The 20,100-nt window shown below is 42.1% G+C and overlaps 1 protein-coding gene across 2 annotated transcripts in view; it reads left to right on the top strand.

Moving 5' to 3' along the window:
- The window catches only part of LOC308096147 (DNA (cytosine-5)-methyltransferase 3B-like), a 54,388-nt gene that overhangs the window by 1,448 nt on the left and 32,840 nt on the right, over positions 1–20,100 (top strand). For both annotated transcript variants that reach the window (XM_080443451.1, XM_080443450.1), the window contains one exon: positions 6,827–6,935. In XM_080443451.1, the coding sequence (XP_080299577.1) occupies positions 6,873–6,935 (63 nt within the window). In that variant the 5' untranslated portion in view covers positions 6,827–6,872. The remainder of the gene's footprint in view (positions 1–6,826; positions 6,936–20,100) is intronic.

The raw sequence follows: 20,100 nt of genomic DNA, 5'->3' as shown, positions 1-20,100 counted from the left end.
TTCCAATTTTCAATACTTTTACTTCTACTCCACTACATCTCAGAGGCAAATATTATACTTTTACTCAACTACAATTATATGAAAACTTAGGTACTAGTAGATTTCGATTATTATTACAAAACGAAAACACCATCTTCAGATTATTTTGAAATGGGACATTCTGCATAATAAGTACTTTCTACTTTTGGCACTTTAAAGGGATACTTCACTTTCGGGCCGGGGACACATTTAAAAAAAATATTAAAAATAAATGAAAAAAGTTATGGAAAATTCATGGCCCCCTCACGACACGCAGTGTCCTACTAATGTGTGAGGGGGCCATGAATTTTCCATAACTTTTTTTTTATTTATTTTTTTAAATGTGTCCCCGGCCCGAAAGTGAAGTATCCCTGTACATTTTGATACTAATACTTTTGTACTTTTACTCAAGTAAATTTTGAATTCCGGAGTTTTACTTATAACAGAGTCATTTTACATTGCAGTATTGATGCTTTTACTTAAGTAAAAAATCTGAGTACTTTTTCCACCACTCACTATATCCATTAACCCACAAGTAACAGACAGAGTTACTCATGATGACATAATACAGACAGCTAATAGCACTTTGGCAAATTACTGTACATTGAATGCTTATTATTTCAATTTGCGGGGGATGTAGTTTATGGTATAATAGTATATCTTTGGCGATATTTCATGGTAATCCAGTTATGCTGAGCTGTGATGCCTCCACAAGTTCTGTCATGAATGATATACTAATTCATCTGGATGCCAATAAAATGGTTTATTCAGTAGGTAGGCTACCACGCATGAACTAAACGCGTTCAGCCAGGTACATTCCGTCCTCTCAGGACCCACAAGAAAATAATTTAGGCACTATTGCCTAACAGATTGTAAAAAATATTGCCTAACACAAAAAATAACCTAATGTAATTAGGTAGGCTAATAAAGCTGAGCTCAGCTAGACCCCATGTACTCTGACGTCACAACAATGATAAATGTACTAAATGTTAAACTAGCTTAGGTTGACAGATGTTATGTTGATAAAATATGTAAAGTAAATGCCAGTATTATTAGGGGAGACGATGAGGAAGTACTGACTCACATGCATATTCAAGGGAAAAAGTACCCTATGCAATGCATTGGACGTGCATGTTCGCACGAGACCATTTCCTAATTTATGTGCACTGAGGCGCGTGTCAAGTAAGCACCAAGACCAAAAGGTCTCATTCCCTACTATCAACATTTTTGTCATATTTCAACCTTGTCCTCACTAATGCTCATTGTAAGATGTATAATTTCTGTCTAATCGCTCTGTCTCAGAGGTGGACTGTGGAAACTTCAGAAACATGCCTACCAATGACATCATCGGTCGGCTAGGTTAGCTAATGTCAAACAACATTTCAAACTTTGAAGTCAGTACTTACTCAAGTTACTCTTGAAATTCTTTTCAGCACAGAAGTGGATTAATGGACTAAACTCCAGTAGTAGCCTTTGACCTCTAACATGTATTGCTGCTGTTTGTCAAAGTGCCAGTAAAGATGGTAACTGTCAAAGTATTTCCTTAAGAATAGATATGCATTCATCTGGCTTGGCTGAGTGTCTATACGTCAGTAGGGGTGTTACTTGGAACAGCAGCAGTGGGACAGAGGAGCTATGAGCTCCTGGTGGGGACTCCTCACAGGCAGGTGAGGCAGTAGGGTACAGTAGCAGTGGAAACACAAAAATATGTAGGGAGGATTAATTGTCATCCTACTATAAATGCGTGAAATCTCTGTCTGTCCGTCTGTGCGTGCGGCTGTGCGTGTGTCTGTAGTTCACGTAACTCGAGAATCATCTGACCGACTGATTTCAAAGTCGGTGTGCCGTCGACCCAAGGGTCGTAATTTACAATTGCATATATATATATATATATATATATATATATATATATATAAAAGAATCACTAAGAAAATAATTGATAATTGCAGCCCTACTCAAGAATGTGCTATTTAATAACATAAGCTGTGGAGCGTGTGGATAGTATAGTCTGGGTACGATTTAGGAAACTGGTGTGGACAATGTGATTGTACATGGACAGTGCATTATATGGCCAAAGAGGGGCCATACAGTACACCGCTGAGGAATGCAGAACCCAGAGAGACCCTGAGGACCTCACACACACACACACACACACACACACACACACACACACACACACACACACACACACACACACACACACACACACACACACACCTTTTGGAAAGTGAAAAATTCCCCTCTTGCAATGCAGTCCCTAATCTCCAGTCACCAGACACAACTTTGATGTGGACCCCCCATCTTCCCCCAAAACCCCCTTTCCTGGGCCCCTCACTCAATACTCAGTACCCTTGTTCCTTCCTTCCTACTCACTGTAGCCCCCCCCCCTCTCTCTCTAGTCTCCCTTACACGCTACCCCCCCTCTAGTCTCCCTTACACCCCCCCCCCCCCCCTCCTTTCTCTCTCGGCCCGCTCATGCCCATTGTGTTCCATTTTCTTCACTAATATCCAGATGCAGCAGTATTACGTGCATGTGTTGTATTTGTAATAGGAACATGATTGAACAAAATAAGAATGAAAGTCGTTAATTGCTCTTTTTGTTTATAAAACATATGCCCTGTTTCTCTACATACTACATCTGTAGGCTACTTTTACATACAGAACACAATTTTGTGACTTTTTGTGTCCTCGTGAGTCCAGAATACCCTTAATACCCAGAGCTCACTTAAGGATCCAATGAATTAAGTTCTTCTTTAGTAGTTGTAATTTAATCCATTTTCTTCCTTTGAGCCAGATGCCTTTAAGCAGCATTTATAGTGACAGGATTAAGTGGGAATGTTTCATGGTATTAGTTGTTTTATGGAGCATAAAGCTGCCTTCAGGTAACTGTATAACAGCAATTTGTGTGGCTTTGAGTTTCAAATTGTAAGTTCCCACATTACCCTTGATGGTTGAGAAACACTCGAACTCCTAACCTGTGAAATCTTCTAAAGCTCATTTGACATTTTCCAAAAATACATGGGTGGCAATGGGGGAAAAAACCCACTGAACCAGACACAGGATCTTATGATCCATATGGGGTCACGGTCCCTAATTTAGGAAATGCTGCAGGCAGGGCAAGGTGGGGATAACATGACTGCTAAAAACCACAATCCCACGCCGTCTTTGCATGCTCCCAGCAAAACCACATACCGTATGTTATGTTTAAATACTTTGTCATTACATCAGCTTTCCTGAACTTGATACTGTATAGGCTATTTGTCTTTTTCTGCTGTAGAGAGGAAATGGAAAGGATTGCTAACCAGCAGTGGAAGTCAGTTACACATCAGTAGATCAGTCTTAAGAGATCTACTTAAGTTTCTACCAATTATTTAATTGCTTTCAGATAATTGATCACATTCTTCTGCTGGTGTCCTTGAATAGAGTAGAGAGAAGTTAATTATACCGGGGCCTGGTGAATAAACAATGCGAAAATTGATGTCAAATATTTCACATAAAAATTATTCATATAGTTGATGCCTCAATCATACAGGTTGATGCCATTATTTGTGATGAAATGCGTAATATTTGCATTCGGTGTGGATTTTGCTTAGTCATGATGTTGTAGACATGAAATTGGGCTTGTTGTTGTTGCTGGTCTAGCCATGTAACTGGAATAAGTAAGCACCCAGAATGAGACAATTACAGAAATCTTGGAAATGTGAGAAATAGTTGAATAATTATGCTTAAATTGGGAATGTGTTCTATTCACAGTTTGGCACGTGACAGATCTGAACTTTGCCTAAAATAAAATACTGGGAAACACTCGAATATAATTATGTACTTAGTGCTGGCAATGATTCTCTATTGTGACTGAAGTCTGAAGTTTTGTTGAAAATTATTACCGTACTAGCATCAACCGACAAACTATGGGCAATTATCGGGCCACAAACCATGCTCGAGGACGGCTTTTCGGACGATGTCAGGGCCTTAAGGGAGAGTCCCTAAGTGATTGATGTACTGATGGCAGAGAGGAAGTCGGGGACCTGGCCTCTGAGTGAGAGGTTCTGTTTTGACTCAGTTACTCAACTCTGACATACTACCTCCCCAGGCCATGTGCAAGGGGTGTGTGTGTGTGTGTGTGTGTGTGTATGTGTGTGTTTTTGTGCGTGCTTTTGCTAAGTGTGAGTGTATATGGATGCATTATTGTGTACTGTATGTATGTGTGGGTGGGTGTAGGTATGGATTTGTTTGTGTGTGTGTGTATATGGTATGAATTTGTGTGCGTGCGTGTGTGTGTGTATGTGTATATAGTATGCATTTGTGTGTGTGTGTGTGTGTGTGCCCATTGTGTGCAGGATGCACCTGGTGGTCTACTTTATGCGGTTTCTTTGTGTATGGCCATCCATGTGATTTATGTGTGTGGGCTTGCATTTCTGTGTGTGTGTGTGTGTGTGTGTGTGTGTGTGTGTGTGTGTGTGTGTGGGGGGGGGGGGGGGGGGGGGGGGGATTAGGTACACCTATGTTTGAAAAAAGACAAAAACCTCCTACAGTAAATGTAGCTGTTTTGTCCCTTGGGACCTGCAGGTTGGCCTTTGATGCTCTTCTTATAAGTCAAACCTATATTTTGACATTTGGAAGCAGTCCTAAAAAAAACCCTCTGAAACAGACCATTAAATAATTGCTGTGAGACATGAAGGTGTCCATTTTAACACTATCAGAGTCAATTAACACTTAGGATATTATAGGATCTTATACAGGAACATACTGTAGTTGTCTTCGCCAGGCCGAAGGCGTGGCAGAGACTAAGTTTTGCACCCTGTCCATCCATCCGTCCGTCCGTGCATGTGTCCGTCTGTCTGTGAGCAGCATCTCCGGCACCGTTGGGCCGGTCGCAGCGAAACTGTGCACACACACTCCCTGGATGCCAGAGCAGAAACTCTGCCCCGAATTCTTCAGATCGGTCTGTTATAGCGCCACCAGGAGGTCGATATTTGATATTACTCCTACAGATTTTGTCCATGGCACAAAACATTTTCAAATGGGGGTCAGCGGCCAAATATATTTCCATTTGGGGGTATTTGGCACGAAAAAGTCTGAGAAACACTGCTCTAAGCAGACAGTGTGCTTGTGTTTTTGTACAGGAGATGTGGGCTAGGTTTCAGCACTGTGCACTGACCCTGACAGCAGCTGGAGACTCCTTATGGTTTCACACTGCACAGACTTGTTTGACAAAGCCATTGACCTGTTGTTAACCCTGATACCTTTCACACGAACACGCACACACACGCGCAGTCGCGCACACACTCACACATGAATACAATGATAAAGACACCGGTAAACATACATGCACACATTCTGATACACAGAAAACACACACACACACACACACACACACACACACACACACACACACACACACACACATAATTCCAGATTCATGGCTCAAGGCATAAAGGAATGCGCAAACACTACCCTCACACACACACACACACACACACACACACACAATGTGTACACATATGTGCTTGCTCTCGCCTGTTTTGCTTCTTTACCGCTCCTTGGTGTGTGTGTGTGTGTGTGTGTGTGTGTGTGTGGGGGTGTGTGTGTGTGTGTGTGTGTGTGTGTGTGTGTGTGTGTGTGTGTGTGTGTGTGTGTGTGTGTGTGTGTGTGTGTGTGTGTGTGTGTGTGTGTGTGTGTGTGTGTGTGTGTGTGTGTGTGTGTGTGTTTTTCAGGGTCTGTATGGGCATGTCAGTTCACCCCATCCACTTGTGGAGAGGCCAACTTTGCCATATGTTGTCCTCTGTACACTCTCTCTCTTGCTGCGTTCACACTGGCAGATAAAAAAGATACAAAAATACAAAGCTAGTCAGCATATTTGTAGCTTTGTATCTTTTTATCTGAAGTGAAACCAGCTCAACTTATTTGTAGCTTTGAAGCCGTTGGATGTATCTTTGTGTCTTCATGTCACTGGCTTCCATTGGAAATTAAAGGTAGCCTGTCTTTGTAGCTGCCAGTGTGAACACAGCATCTCTCTCTCTCTCTCTCTCTCTCTCTCTCTCTCTCTCTCTCTCTCTCTCTCTCTCTCTCTCTCTCTCTTCTCTCTCTCTCTCTCTCGCTTTCACATTGTCTCTGAGTCTTTTGCTCTATCACTCTTATTTTTAAATAGTTTAAATAGTCTCTCATTCTCTTCTCATTTTCTCCATTGTCCTTTTGCGACATGGTCTCTCTCTCTCCTCGCTTCATTGTCAGAAACACCTGAAGCACAGCAATTTCTCCTGTACGTTCTTCCTTGCTTTGTTACTGACGCCAATTTGCGTGGGTGCAGCTGAGCCTTCTTCTACACTACAGCACCTTCGATGTGATTTATACTTGTATCATGTCATGACTGCATCATTCACTGTTAAGAACCGATCTTTGCTGAGCTAAAGTATAAATGTATTAGCCCTTCTTGCTGAATATGGCAGTGAACATCTGTCAGCTGTCATGATGACAGGGTGTCCCGCAATACGTAGAATCAAATACTGTAGTTCATTCTAAGCGTACCAAACCATTTGAATCTAAAGTGAGTGTACATTATTTGAAACACATTGAAGAAAGTGCATAAAACTTTGCACTGTTTGTACATTGTTTTGAGCTGGAAATCTTTTCATGGAATCGCAAAGCCTGATATACAGTATACTTTGTTGCAAGCCGTAAATAGCTGATCTACAAGCTCACAACGTGTCGCATTGCGAGCATTATATTGTTTGACAAATCAAACTGCATATTTGGAGCACCAATTGGTGTTAACAAACATGGTGTGTGTGTGTGTGTGTGTGTTCTGCAGGTTTGAGAAGGAATCAGCACAGTGTTTGGAGTCAACTGCCGCAGTAATGCCTGCTAACAAGTACTCCGCTACCATCATAGAGGGGAGCAACAACATGGCCGCCGCTACTGTGAGTAACACAATTGCACACACACGCACACACACACACACACACACACACACACACACACACACACACACACACACACACACACACACACACACACACACACACACACACACACACACACACACAGAAACATCTGGAGTGTTAATTGTCTCCGCCAGGCCGAAGGCATGGCCAGAGACTATGTTGTGTCACCCGTGTGTCCGTCCGTCTGTCCATCTGTAGCCAATTTCTGGCACCGTTGGACAAATCGGCGTGAAACTTTGCCTGCACTCACCCTGGAGGCGAAGGAATTGTTCAGATTTTTGCCTAAAATCTGATTGCCGTGATACTTTGCACACACATTCACACTGTGACTAGGCCAAGGAAGAATTACCACCCTACATTTTTCAAATTGGCCTACAACAGCCCACTTAACGTTTTGGCCAATAACCCTTGAACCGTGGCTCGTACGATAAACATCTTTTTTTCCCTGGATTCCTTGCATTCTCACTATCCATATAGGCCCCAAACAAGACACTTTGCTACTACTCCTACAGATTTTCTCCAAAACTCACACAAACCGGTTCACATCTCTGGGGTCATGTGATCAAGATGTATACATTTTCAGATCTCATTCTCAAGAGGCTATGACTGCCTTCCAAGGTTTGCAGGCCCTGGGTAGGCAACCCGGCCTGGTGGAGACTTTTGCTCCGAGGAGCACACTTTTCTAGAGACTCTGAGAGTGTAAAAACAGAGTTCAATTAGCATTATGCATTTTGATGTGTAAAGAGAGAGAGAGGTATGTATCTATTGTCACTGCCAGCATGCATACTCAATTAGACTCAGATAAAGTGCTGGCTAAAGGCACACGTCCACACCCATAATCCCTCCTGCACAGCTGCATATTCACATTTTCGCAAGCAGGAAACAGTAGTGAAGTGAACAATTGTAAGAAAAAAGGGGAAGCAGAGAGAGAGAGATGGAAAGAAAGACAGAGCAAAGGCACAGGGTGAAAAGAGGAGGACAGGAGAAGGAGGGAGTGGTGGAAGGAAAGCTGGAAGGAATAGATGAACTGAGGGTTGGAGCGTGCTACTATACTGTTACTTATATACCTTTAGGACTATTCCGTTACTACTATACCGTCACACCTATACTCTTACTACTATACCGTTACTACTTTTCCTCAGCATTCTCTCCTTTTAGATGATGGCTTTATTTGTTTCAGTTTGTCTTGGCCTCACTGAAGAGAGTTGTACGTTAATGTTGCACCGGTGATGACTTTATCCAGCACACACAGATTCATCACATGCACATCACACCCCATTCACCACATCTTCTCCTTCCTCTTTTTCTTTCCTTTCCTCTCATATATCACTCACTCTACCCGAAGAGGAGACTTCCGTCCCTCTGCCTTCTATTTTTCTCTCTCTCCTTTTCTTTTGCACTTTCTCACCCCCCCCTCTCTCCTTCTCTCTCTTTATTCTCTCCATCAACCCCCATGCATGCAGTAAGTAGTGTGATTGTCTCTGTCTGTACCGTAGTGTTTTTTCTGTGTGTGATATGAGACATAGAAACCCACAGGTATTCAGTTCACCTTTGATTGTACCGGGTGTGGGAGCTCATGTACTCCTGTTGGCGTTTTGTTTTGTCGTGTTGGTTTTGCGTCTTATCCTAACATCTGTATACTCGACAGGAAGAATGTCGGTGTGGGGGATAGTCTTTGTTTCTTTTGACAATCAGCATTTCAGTACGACCTTCCCATCATTTACGCAGAGAGAGACGGGAAAAGCAACTGTAGAAACATGTATTTGTCTACATTGGTGCAGGGACACATACCATTCACAAGAGCACAGTAACAGGAACACAGGGTCTGATATTCAGTCCAAGGGAGCATGCGGACAAAACATGACATGCAGTGCAAAGCAGACATATTGTACAATAGAGCTGCAATATTTTGACATCACATAATAGTACTATGCATCCTGTTTACATTCAGGCAGCAACCATGCGTGGTGATTCTGTGCAGATTTTGGGGCAGGTGCATTGGTGAGAGGCACACAGTGGACAGACACATTTTCCTGAGGTGCTGGCACAGTGGCGGTGTTTTCCTCACCTGCTTGTGTTTGGTATTTTTGGAGAATTGTTGTGCATCGTGTGAACAAGGCTCACAATCGCGACCTGATTGCGTTATACAGTACAGGTACAGTTGGACTGCAGTAACAGCGTGAATGCTTTCTTAAAGGGATAGTGTGAGTCTTTCCTAATGAATCCATTCATTTCTGTTTATTTCAAACAAATCTATGTTGAACAACCAAATTATTTCCGCCGTCAGTTGTTAGAAGGCCATTTCTAGAACTCTGAATAGCCCACATAATGCACTCCATGCCCAAACAGTTTGAAATAAAATATCAACTTCACATATGACTTGCGAAGCAGATTTAGATATGCAGGCATGCAAACTATTCGCTTTCCAGCTAAAATTGCCGTTTTTGAATCCCAAATAGGCAACTTGTGTGATTTGTGTAGATCCGTGGAGAAATTATTTTGGGGGTGTCGTGTCGATCATGGGTAAATCGTGTGAGGGTGGGGGGGGGAGGGGGTCGAGATGAGCGCATGAATTTGCGACGGAAGAAAGCCAAAATGAATGTACAGAACTTGCTTGTAAACAACCTGCCAGTCAACATGCGTGAGCTACAAGGTCAAAAACTGGAGACATTTACAGTATATGATAGACCTGTCAATAGAGTAGCAAAATATTTGCTCATTTACTTTGTCGTAAGACCGAGCATGAATTAGGCAATGATTTCAGCAGACGATAAACACACGTTAAGGCCCGTTCATAGTCCCTAGATGGGTCTAAAACGTGCGTCAGGGGGTGAGGGATTCCGTCCGTTCTTTACAGACGCATGCATAGTCGCTGACGTTAAATCCGTAGGAATTATAACGTTGGGCGTCGTACACCTATTAATCCACTAGATGGCAGCTGCGAGGTTTTAAATGTTGTGAAAAGTGTTGCCATGTCCGCTTATTATAAGCGACTTTGGGCTTATTTTTCTGTAAAGTTGCTTGTAAACAAACATTGGTGGTTGCGGTTTTATTTGGGCTTGTTTCTAAAGTGTAGTTGCTTATTTGGGCCAATTATTATTTAAACCAGTGATTCTCAAATAGATATTGTAGATCTGCTATTTTCATGTGATGTGGCCTAGTCGATTATTTTGGGCTTGTTTTCATAGACCTGGTTGCTTATTTCTCTCACAAAACCTGGCAACAGCGCTAAAATGGACGCCAAAACAACGCAATAAAAGACACAAACTATAGTCCACAAACTAGACAAAAACAATGGTTGTCTACAAAACGTGAGTTTCGACCCATACTGCACTGTGCTATATTATTTGTGTGTGTGTGTGTTTAGGGAATGGCTGGCTGGGTTCATTTCGTCACAGTAATTAAGTACATTTACTCAAGTACTTCCACCACCAACGTGGGTCTTTTTGTGGAGAAAGAGTGCCCAAGGAAAACTTTTTTTCCCTGATATACTGCCAACGGTTTCCACTGGTACTACAGGCAACGTACAAACGAACGTACGTCGGCCTGACGGTGAATGTTGATCGCACGGACGGAAATCCTGGAGCCGTAAGTGACGGAGGGGGAGACAAAAACGACAACGCAAGGAGCGCTGGCGCTGGTTACGTATCCTTACGTCCGACTATGAATGATACTTTATGTAGGCCAGTGGTTCTCAAACTTTTTCAAGTCAAATTAATATGCATTTGGCCGCAGACCCCCATCTGAAAAGGTTTTGTGCCAGGGACCCCCAGAAAAGAAGATTTATTTGAATAATTATTCAACATTTTCCAAATATTTTCAATATTTTTCAAAAACTTTCAGAAATGGCAGATATACAAGCTCGCAGCTTGTAGCTTGTCGATCTGCTATTTTTGAATAGCCAACGTATAAATGAATAAAGTGGTTAAAATGATTGTGACGCTATATTAACTACTTTTGCTGGGGACCCCCTGGTACCCCCCCAAGGACCCTTGGGGGTCCTCGGACCCCACTTTGAGAACCTTTAGGGTTTTCTTTGGCCATTAGTTTTACATAACTAACGTTGGATATCAGTGAACCGAACTGCAGATTTGGAGAATTGTTACACATTTAATCCACAAGTGGTTGTATCCAACAAAACTGTTGTGCGCTCTGAAGCATAGAGACTATTCATATCGGTTTCTCCTTCATAAAAAGCCTAACTGCCTTTTGTTTGGCTCATCGCTGGATGATGTTGCTAGATATATAGCAACATACGTTTTTCAGAAAACTGTTAGGATTTAGAAGGTGTTTTTAGAATTAGTAACTTAGTAATTACTACTACTCGTCCCTTCCCTGGTCCCGAAAACACCAAATGTCAGTCGCCGCGCCTTTCGACTGTTATTCATGTCGGTTTGCCTGTTTCGCCAGAACAGGGCCCACTGTGTGACAGGAGGACGAGCGATGACTCGCACTCTCGGATCCTGTTTGAACGTAGCCTGCAGCTGCTATTCTAACACATTTACGTATAACAAACAAACACACCTACAACCACACACCCCCCAAAAGAGCCAACAGACCCCCAGGGCACACTGCTGCAGACTGCTGGAATGCCTTATGTCGGTGGTTCAAACCCCTCCGCTGTGCAATACCTTTTACCACACACAGACAGAGATGAACAGAGAAAGGAACCGACAACAGGGCTACACGTGCAGGAAGAGGTGTGCACGTGCTGTTACATGTCTCTGAGGGAGAGAAAGACTGAAAGGAAAAGACAAGGGACTAAGTGGGAGAGAAACAATTTGAATGAAAGAAAGTAACTGAGAAAGGCAGAGAACAGAGACTTGGTCCAACTGTTTGGTTTCAGTGGGCATGTTAACAGCTGCCAGGGGAGTGAAGGGGCAGGGTAAGGGGTGTAGGTGGAGAAAGATAGAGGGAGGGAGGGAAGGATGGAGAGAGGAGAAGGGGAGGACACAAGAGTGATGGATATCCAGGAAGGCAAGTAATTGGTGTCACTGGTGTGATAATGATGTTGATAAGTGAGATTTAACTTCTATTAAATCAGGGCAAGTTATTAAGTGTCTTACTTAAAGGCTGCATACTGCAGTTTATTAAATTCAAGATTTTTAATTCAACATTGGTAACTAAATAGGTTAAAGGTAAATAAATAGATAATGTAGTTCTAGTGCTGTCTCTCGTTCTGCTGCTAAATGACAGTACTTCAGGTATGGAGCTTTTCACCTTTCTGCTAATGTAATCATTTTTTTTAATCATAAATACAGTAGATCACCTACATTATTTGTGCAGATCCGATAATACAGTTTGTGCAGGTCTGATGATAATTTGCGAGGGTGGGGGGGGTCACTCAAGGTGAAAGAGTGTAAATGCGTGTTTGGATGTACGTGAATCATCTGTCAACAAAAGGCAGCATGCGCCTGAAGAGGTGGAGCAGTCTATACACAATAGTCTAAAATTAATTCATTATTTCTTTTATGACTTACATTTTATTAAATATTTTCAGTTTCACATATAGCTGGCTTGACCAGCAACAAACATACAATCACGATAACACAAACAGTCCAAGATGCAGATAATACAATAAATAAATAAATCATTATTAATTAACGCAGAAAATTGCCAAAACTGAGCGCACTTTGATCTATAAGGCCAAATCCCATTGGAAGAGTATATTAAGAGTACTTAAAATCAATTTAAAATGCTTATACTATTGGAATCTTACACAGCTGCTCCCAATGTCTAAGTGCACAAAAGTAGGTCAAATCAATTATGCTGTCACTCCAGCGCAAGTCGAAGCCGGTCAGAAGCACACTACTGACCAGCGGGGCAGTTCCCCTTCAACCATAACATGACACGAAATAGGCCTATTGGATGTTCAGCCAAACAGTTAACTTGTGATTGAAACATTTTCCATGTTCTCACCCCAAATGCTGGATTATTTCTTCAAATAGACCAAAGCAGCAGGCAGTACTAACAGTACAGTATCTCAACAAAAAATAATTAAGTTCAATAGAATAAACAAATACTTAGTTAACGTTTAGTAGGGATAGCCCCGTTTAATAGGTCAACCGAACATCCGCGCACATCTCTACCATACACATGGACTGTCACCAAAACTGAACTCCCCAGAATGGGCGGCACCCAAGTCGTGATGCGACATGTCCATAGAGCTCCGATTTACTCCATTTTCTCCACTATCATTGCATTATTCACCATCAAGTGCTGTGCAGGAAAATACTGAATATGAAGGACGTGATGGATGTTGCTGTGAAGGTTGTGTTTTCCATTTGTGCACACAAGGCTGTTTTCTCACACAAAGTCTTTCAAGTCAGTACCGATCAACAGTGACAGACCACCTCGTTACCTCATTAAGAATGTCAACCAGCAGCTACCAGCCTGACTTTATTGGACCGGCATTTAGTTCCCAGTGCCAACTCTCACACCACAGCAGACAATTATGTGAACAGTTTTGTGTTACTGCAATAGAAAGTGACAGATGTGAAATTGGATGTCATGTGATTTCTGCAGGACTCTTTTTCCTTTTCCCCCTCTCATTTTAGACTGTAGAACAGTAATACCTGCTTTCCTTAGAGTATTATTATTTTATCGTTTTGTTTTAAATTCTTTTGCAGTGCAATCAGAAGATAATCAGATAAGAAATTGTCTTCTTTCTTTCCTTAATCTTGATTTTTAAAACCAAATAGCCAAAATGTGTTTAGTATAAGAAACTGGCTCGAGTTCTGTCATCAGTATTTTCAGTTCAATAAAAAAATAATATATATATAATAAAACCTAAAAGCGGTGGTGCTTTTCACTGTCTGGCGATGGTAGCTCTCACCAGCCTTGGAAAACGTCAAAGTAGATCTCATGCCAGAAAAAGGTTGGCTACCCCTGCTCTACACTTTCCCAGTCTAGCTGTGAAGTCCAGGGACTGCAGTACACACGAGAGGAATTGGCAATTAAAGTACATAAAAACAAGCTTTGAAAAGGAGTGAGAGTTTTGTTAGTCTTTTGTTTTGTCTTAGATAATAGAAGGTCAATTGGTTGTTTGTGGAAGACAGAGAAGCCATCTCTCAGTGGGATGAATCTGTTGTGGGAGTTTTGGTCATAAAAAAAAGTCTCCTTGTTTCTTTTTACTCTCTGTTTTGGGGGATGCAGTGATAGGAGGGGGCAATGTGAGAGAGTATGGGCGTACACAGTGAGAGAGAGAGAGAGAGAGAGAGAGAGAGAGAGTGTAAAAGGGCTTAAAAGTGAAGAGCCAGGGAGAAAAGATGGAAGGCGTCGGAAGAGAGAAGGTTTGGGGGGATTCAGAGGGATTGGTGGGTATGCAGGACTGTGCATGTTGATGTGTGTGTGTGTGTGTGTGTGTGTGTGTGTGTGTGTGTGTGTGTGTGTGTGTGTGTGTAAAGAGGTTGAAGCAGGTGTAAGAATGCGAGGGTGTGGGAATCATCATGGATGAACAAGAGGGTAGCTTAGGGCCATATTCATGAATCAAAGATACTGTGAAAATAACACTGCACCTTGCACCGTAATTTGCACTAGCAAGATGCATGGAATTATCGTATGATTTACAAAGGCAGCTGCCAATTATGCAGTCAGCAAATGGGACGGCCTTCAGTCGCGTTTGCCATTTGTAACAGAGCTTCTCTCCTCTGCAGCAGTGCAGTGAATATGGGGTCATTAGGGTTAGTGTTGGCAGTACTGGAGTGCTGTGTAGCAGCCAGCAACAGTTAAAGACAGATGCTGCTGAATCAACATGTCCATCCAACTAAACTCCTCACAACTAGAGCTCGACCGATATATATCTTTCTGGCTGATATATCGGTTATTATTTGACTTTTTTGAAGACATCGGTATCAGTAATTATGTGTCCTGATTTTATCCCCTTTCAACCTGGCACCCCTACATGGCGCCACTGAAGCATCGCTTTAGTAATGCTTGCGGAACTCGGCTCCGCCCTGACCTCATCACTGTCTTGCCAATAATCACAATAACACACACCCTCTCGTGTAATATTACTTGATTGAATTTGAAGCATTACAGTCATGTCTGTTGTATGGAGTTATTGTGGTTATTCGCATTTCATGGGCAAAATACATTTCTTTGCAATGGAAATAATCGTACATCCACATCCGCTCAGATGCAGGTGCGTTGGACAGTAACAAATGACCATTCATGAAGAAATTATTCATGAAGAAAACTAATGTTTCATCAAGAGTCTGTCTCTGTCAAGAGTCAAGACACTTGTTGAAGTTCCAGAGGGACCGAAACGTTAGTGTTTGAATAAAATTGATGCTGCTGAGCAAACGCAGTGTGCAGGAGTTTTCTTCATGAATATTTCTTCATGAATGGACATTTGTTACTGTCCAACACATTCTCTTGAAAACCTGGAATTCTGCTGTAAACTACACGTTTGTATTTGAATGTAGGCAGCCAGTACCTACAGTATGTTATAGTTTCATATAATCCCCTATGTGTGTATTAAGCCATTGTGACTCATCAACAGCCAGATGTTTTGCTGCTGCCCAAAAGACCACCATCTTTTTATTTCTCTCTTGCCCTGCCACCCCACGCCTCTCCTATATGTGAAAAACCTGTATGCTGATTGGCTGGAACTTACAGGCCTTGACTACAGGCAATGGCTAACCGGCGTGCAGACTGAACTTCAATCGGTGTCCGCCTACTTCCTTGAAGTCTGACTCCTCCCAAAAACACACACACACCTAGCAGATGACCCCAATGCCCGAAACCCGCGTTGTAGTCAGGCGTATTTGAGCCATTAACTCCTCTGCTCCTCTACTCTCTCTTTCCACCTCCCGACTTTCTCCTCAAACCTTTGTCTCTCTTTCACACTCATAACGTCTTGTTGTAACACGCACATCCGTTTACAGGTTCTGGGTTGATAGAGGCCCCAGTGGCCCCGAAACGCTGTCTTTTTTGTTTGTTTTTTGTTTCAAATAAATTGCTACCACATGAGAAAATATGCAGGTTCTCTACTTCCACCCTATTTAATTTTTTTTACCTACCTCTCAGCCCTCATCCTCAAGCGTAACTCTACCTCTTTCACTCTTTCACCATCAGCCTACTCCTCACCACAGTATTTTCCTGCTTGCTGGTGAATAATGTAATGATAGTGAACAAACGGGGAAATCAGTGCTTTGTGTAAATTCAGTTTTGTGAGAAACTCTTCATGTACACTTACAATACAGGGCTGAAGTGAAGTGAACATCTTAACTTTACCAACCAGCTTTGCGAAAACATACTTGCGTTGACATTTCAGTTTTTCGCATTTCAGTGTCGGCTGTAAAAGTGTTGTGGTTTGTCAGAAAGTGTCTTTGGAAGTTCTCTTTCTTCGCCATTGCTGCGCAGTTGCTGCAGACAAGTACTTTGATTTTCCATTGTACGAAAGAATTATTATCTTTCTATTCTGCATGTCTGAAGTGTTTTGTCTCAACTTTTCATAAACTAATTCTCAATACTGGAAAATAGTAGTAAGCTTAGTACTTAATCAGGTAACACCTGGCTAATTGATACTGTATTCTTCCGAGCCATTCCTGTGAGTTAATTTGCGCTGTGCTGCTGCATAGGTTTTGTTGGAGTTCACATTGAAACCAGAAAGCCAGAGTGTGATTGGACAGCGGATGACATGAATGGATTTTTTTCTTGTTTTTTTTTCTTGTTTTGCAATCAACTAAAATGTCCCATTGACCTATAGTAGACCTTGGCGATGTGTTTGATGTGGGCCTTGAACAATAATTGGCTGTGAAGAATCACTCCCAGGTTACGGGCCTTATTTGAAGGAATGATTCTAACCAACCATCTGGAGGGTGAAATCCGGTAGTTGTTTAAACACTTCACCCTACAGACTTCGTTGACCGCGGTCCCCAGAACCAAATGTCTTTGCGACTTGCAACACAATGTGAGCTTGTAGACCTGCGATTTTCTGAGTGTTTGTTGTTCACCTTCAAAATGTTCACCTATTATGACATGATAGGAATAGGCACAATGGGGTTCATGTGGTTAAGAGTGGTTTTGATACTGAGCAGGATGACATCATACGCTTTGATGTCATGTAGGCAAATTGTGATTGGTGAGTAACATCAATTCAACTTTTTTTTAAATCAATTTGTATCCATATTTTCTATTGCTGGTCCTAGAAAGAGTCAAACCCCCCAACTTAGGTCATTTTATGTAAGTAATTGTGTGATTTAATTACGTTTTATTGGGTCAGCTGATGCAGTATCTCCTTGCCCCCGCCTCCTCACTTTTACTCAAGGGTAGCAGAATGTTGGATGGTCTTCATGTAACAGTTTATATGACCTATTTCGGGTCTGTTTGGTTCCATTTGTACACACTTCTGAGTTAAACTGACACTGAGGATTTTACTGTGTATGTGCAGTAGTACTGTTATTTAGCGGTGCACGTGGCTGCAGTTATTTATGATCACACATCTGTTTCACAGCTGCTATGGTACTCTCACTATTCATCCACCTCTCTTAGCATGTAATTATGCCCTTGTATTTACCTCAGTCTCTTTATCCCTCTCGAAGTCTCTCCTTGTGTGGTACCTCTGTCTCTCTGCCTCTCTCCTTAATTCTATATCATATATTGTATTCTCTCAACCCCCCTCTCCTTCTCCTTCCACTCTCTGTCTCTGTCTCTCTCTCTCTCTCTCTCTCTGTTCTTGTTATCCCTGTCAGCAGTTCTCACAGTTTACCATCTTGAACACACATTTAACATGCAAGTTCACTGAGTTCAATGCAATTTATTACCACACAGGAAATCTGGCACACGAACAATACACACGATTACACACACACACACACACACACACACACACACACACACACACACACACACACACACACACACACACACACACACACACACACACACACACACACACACAAACATCCCTCCTGTAAGAAACCTTAGCAGATGTTTTGAAGATCAGCAAAACTGTGAAATATTAAATACCAGCACAGAATTTATCGCTATGAACACAGGTTAAAGGCTAATATGCTCACGCAGCGTCCGCATGACAGAGACAGACGGGGGGGTTCTCTGTATTTTCTCACGTACTCCATTCCATACTTTACATCTGTATTAATCTCTCAAGAACAGCTTCTGCACTGCGTTGGAATCTGTCGGGGAGGTTCGTCATAACGAGTGCGCATTCAGATCAGGAAGTAGGCCGCGCTTTACCCAATCACATGTAGTGGGCGGGATTCACATGTCCGTCGATCTTTCCCCCTCGAAACAAACCGAAACTAATTTAACAATAGCGTCCGCGGAGCAGACAAAACCACGGAAATATATTCACATTTTAACTTACTCTTTCATCATAGAAACAAGTGGGCTTATAACCAAAACGATCCATGTTCTCTGGGAGAAGTGGTGTTAGTGTTCCGTGTAGAAATATTGTTAGTGGGAATGAAAACATAGTCGCACCAAGCGGAAGTCAGCGCATCACAAACACCGGTTTCCTTGTGCTCTGGTGTTACGTTATCGTCCGCCCAGAGCCAACAGACATAGAACAAACAGCAGAGGGCGCTGTTTTTCATTTTCAGTTGGCGATGGGTTCCCAGATTGCATCTGTATAGACTAGAGCATTAACAATTTATCCAGAGAGGACAGTGGCAACACTTTCTGTAGACTATTCTAGACTATCTGTGTACAGCCATTGTTTTCCAAAAACGTAATAAACTGCACACACTGTCACCACATTTAACCAGAAATACGCCAAAAAAAAAAAGTTTTTCATGGTCAGATTTAGCTGCTAGCGCTTTAAAGCCTAGCACTTTGTTCCTTTCAAGCTCACAACGCAACGCACTGTGAGCTTATGGGCCGGGTGTTTTTTTGTGCAAGACACGACTAAGAATAGTTCCCGGCTTTAGTCAAATATTGCTATAGTGACACAGAGCCAGCCTCAATCAAGCACAGTGCATTTCATGATAGGCAGAATTCACTACAAGCTACTCGGAGCTATATTACAGTCACAGCTCATGTTATGACACGCAAATGGATAAAAGTGAAAGGTTGTCTCGTACAGAAACTACTACTACTAACTTTCTACTTACTACTTACTACTATCCCCACATAGTGTTCCATAAATTCAAAGGTACAGTATCTATTTAGTTTTGTAGATTAACCCATTAAGACCTGAGGCCGATTCTAAAAAATGTTTTCTAAATCCTAACAGTTTTTTGAAAAAAATAAAAAATAAAAAATTCAAGATTTTTCAAAAATAGCAGATATACAAGCTCATAGCGCGGCACTCGGTGCCGCGCTATGAGCTTGTATATATGAGCTTGTATATCTGCTATTTTTGAATAGCCAAAGACATCTAAAGTGACACAGATGCGTTCCAGGTATCAATGGGTTAACAGGAATCACCCCAGTAAGTCACACACTGCAAGATCAAGCCCCGACACAGTACAGGGGGTTGCTAGGGTAACAACCGGCGAGACGACAGCTACGGATGAAAGAAAAAGAGAGTGAGAGTAGAAAGACGGCACTAAACCATTTAAACTCTACCAAGCCTTCCTTCTGTTGGCCATGTCCTTTGTCATTCAGTTTGATCTTTCTGGTACGCACGGCCGGCTTAGCAGTACTTACACCAAATGAGTCGGGCCTCGCCTGAAGCTACTGCTAGTGCGTTTAGCTATTCATCGTCTTGTGTGTGATTGTTGCATGTTTCTCAGTAACTTTCCCTGTTGAGTGAGGGCGATTTGGCTTTTCACAAAGGTGGTGTTGCTGGATGAGTTGGACACGCCCCCTATCGGATCCCCATTCACACGACTGTAATTATTCTGGACGATTATTTTCTAAAACTACAGGCCCATGTTTGATTTGCTAATCTGTTTTCTCACTGTTTGTGTCCACTAGGTGTGAAAGGATTATGTTGTTGCAGGGGAAGGGAGGGTTAAACATAACATAAGAAGCAAACACATCTTGGAGAGAGATACTTTGCGGTTTCACATTTTCTTGCATGGAATGCAGGAGTGCGTACCTACAGTACATACTGCCAGCATGTCTTTGATCTAGCTACCATGGGCTATTGCAGTTGAATTGAATTGAATTGAACTTCTATTGACCTCAAATCTGGTATTCATACAAGCTTTACAATAGATCACATACTGCA

Source organism: Gymnoscopelus braueri (assembly GCF_963280865.1).
Source record: "Gymnoscopelus braueri genome assembly, chromosome: 12".
NCBI lineage: Eukaryota > Metazoa > Chordata > Actinopteri > Myctophiformes > Myctophidae > Gymnoscopelus > Gymnoscopelus braueri.
Note: the sequence above shows the minus strand (reverse complement) of the source record. Positions and strands in the feature narration are given on the sequence as shown.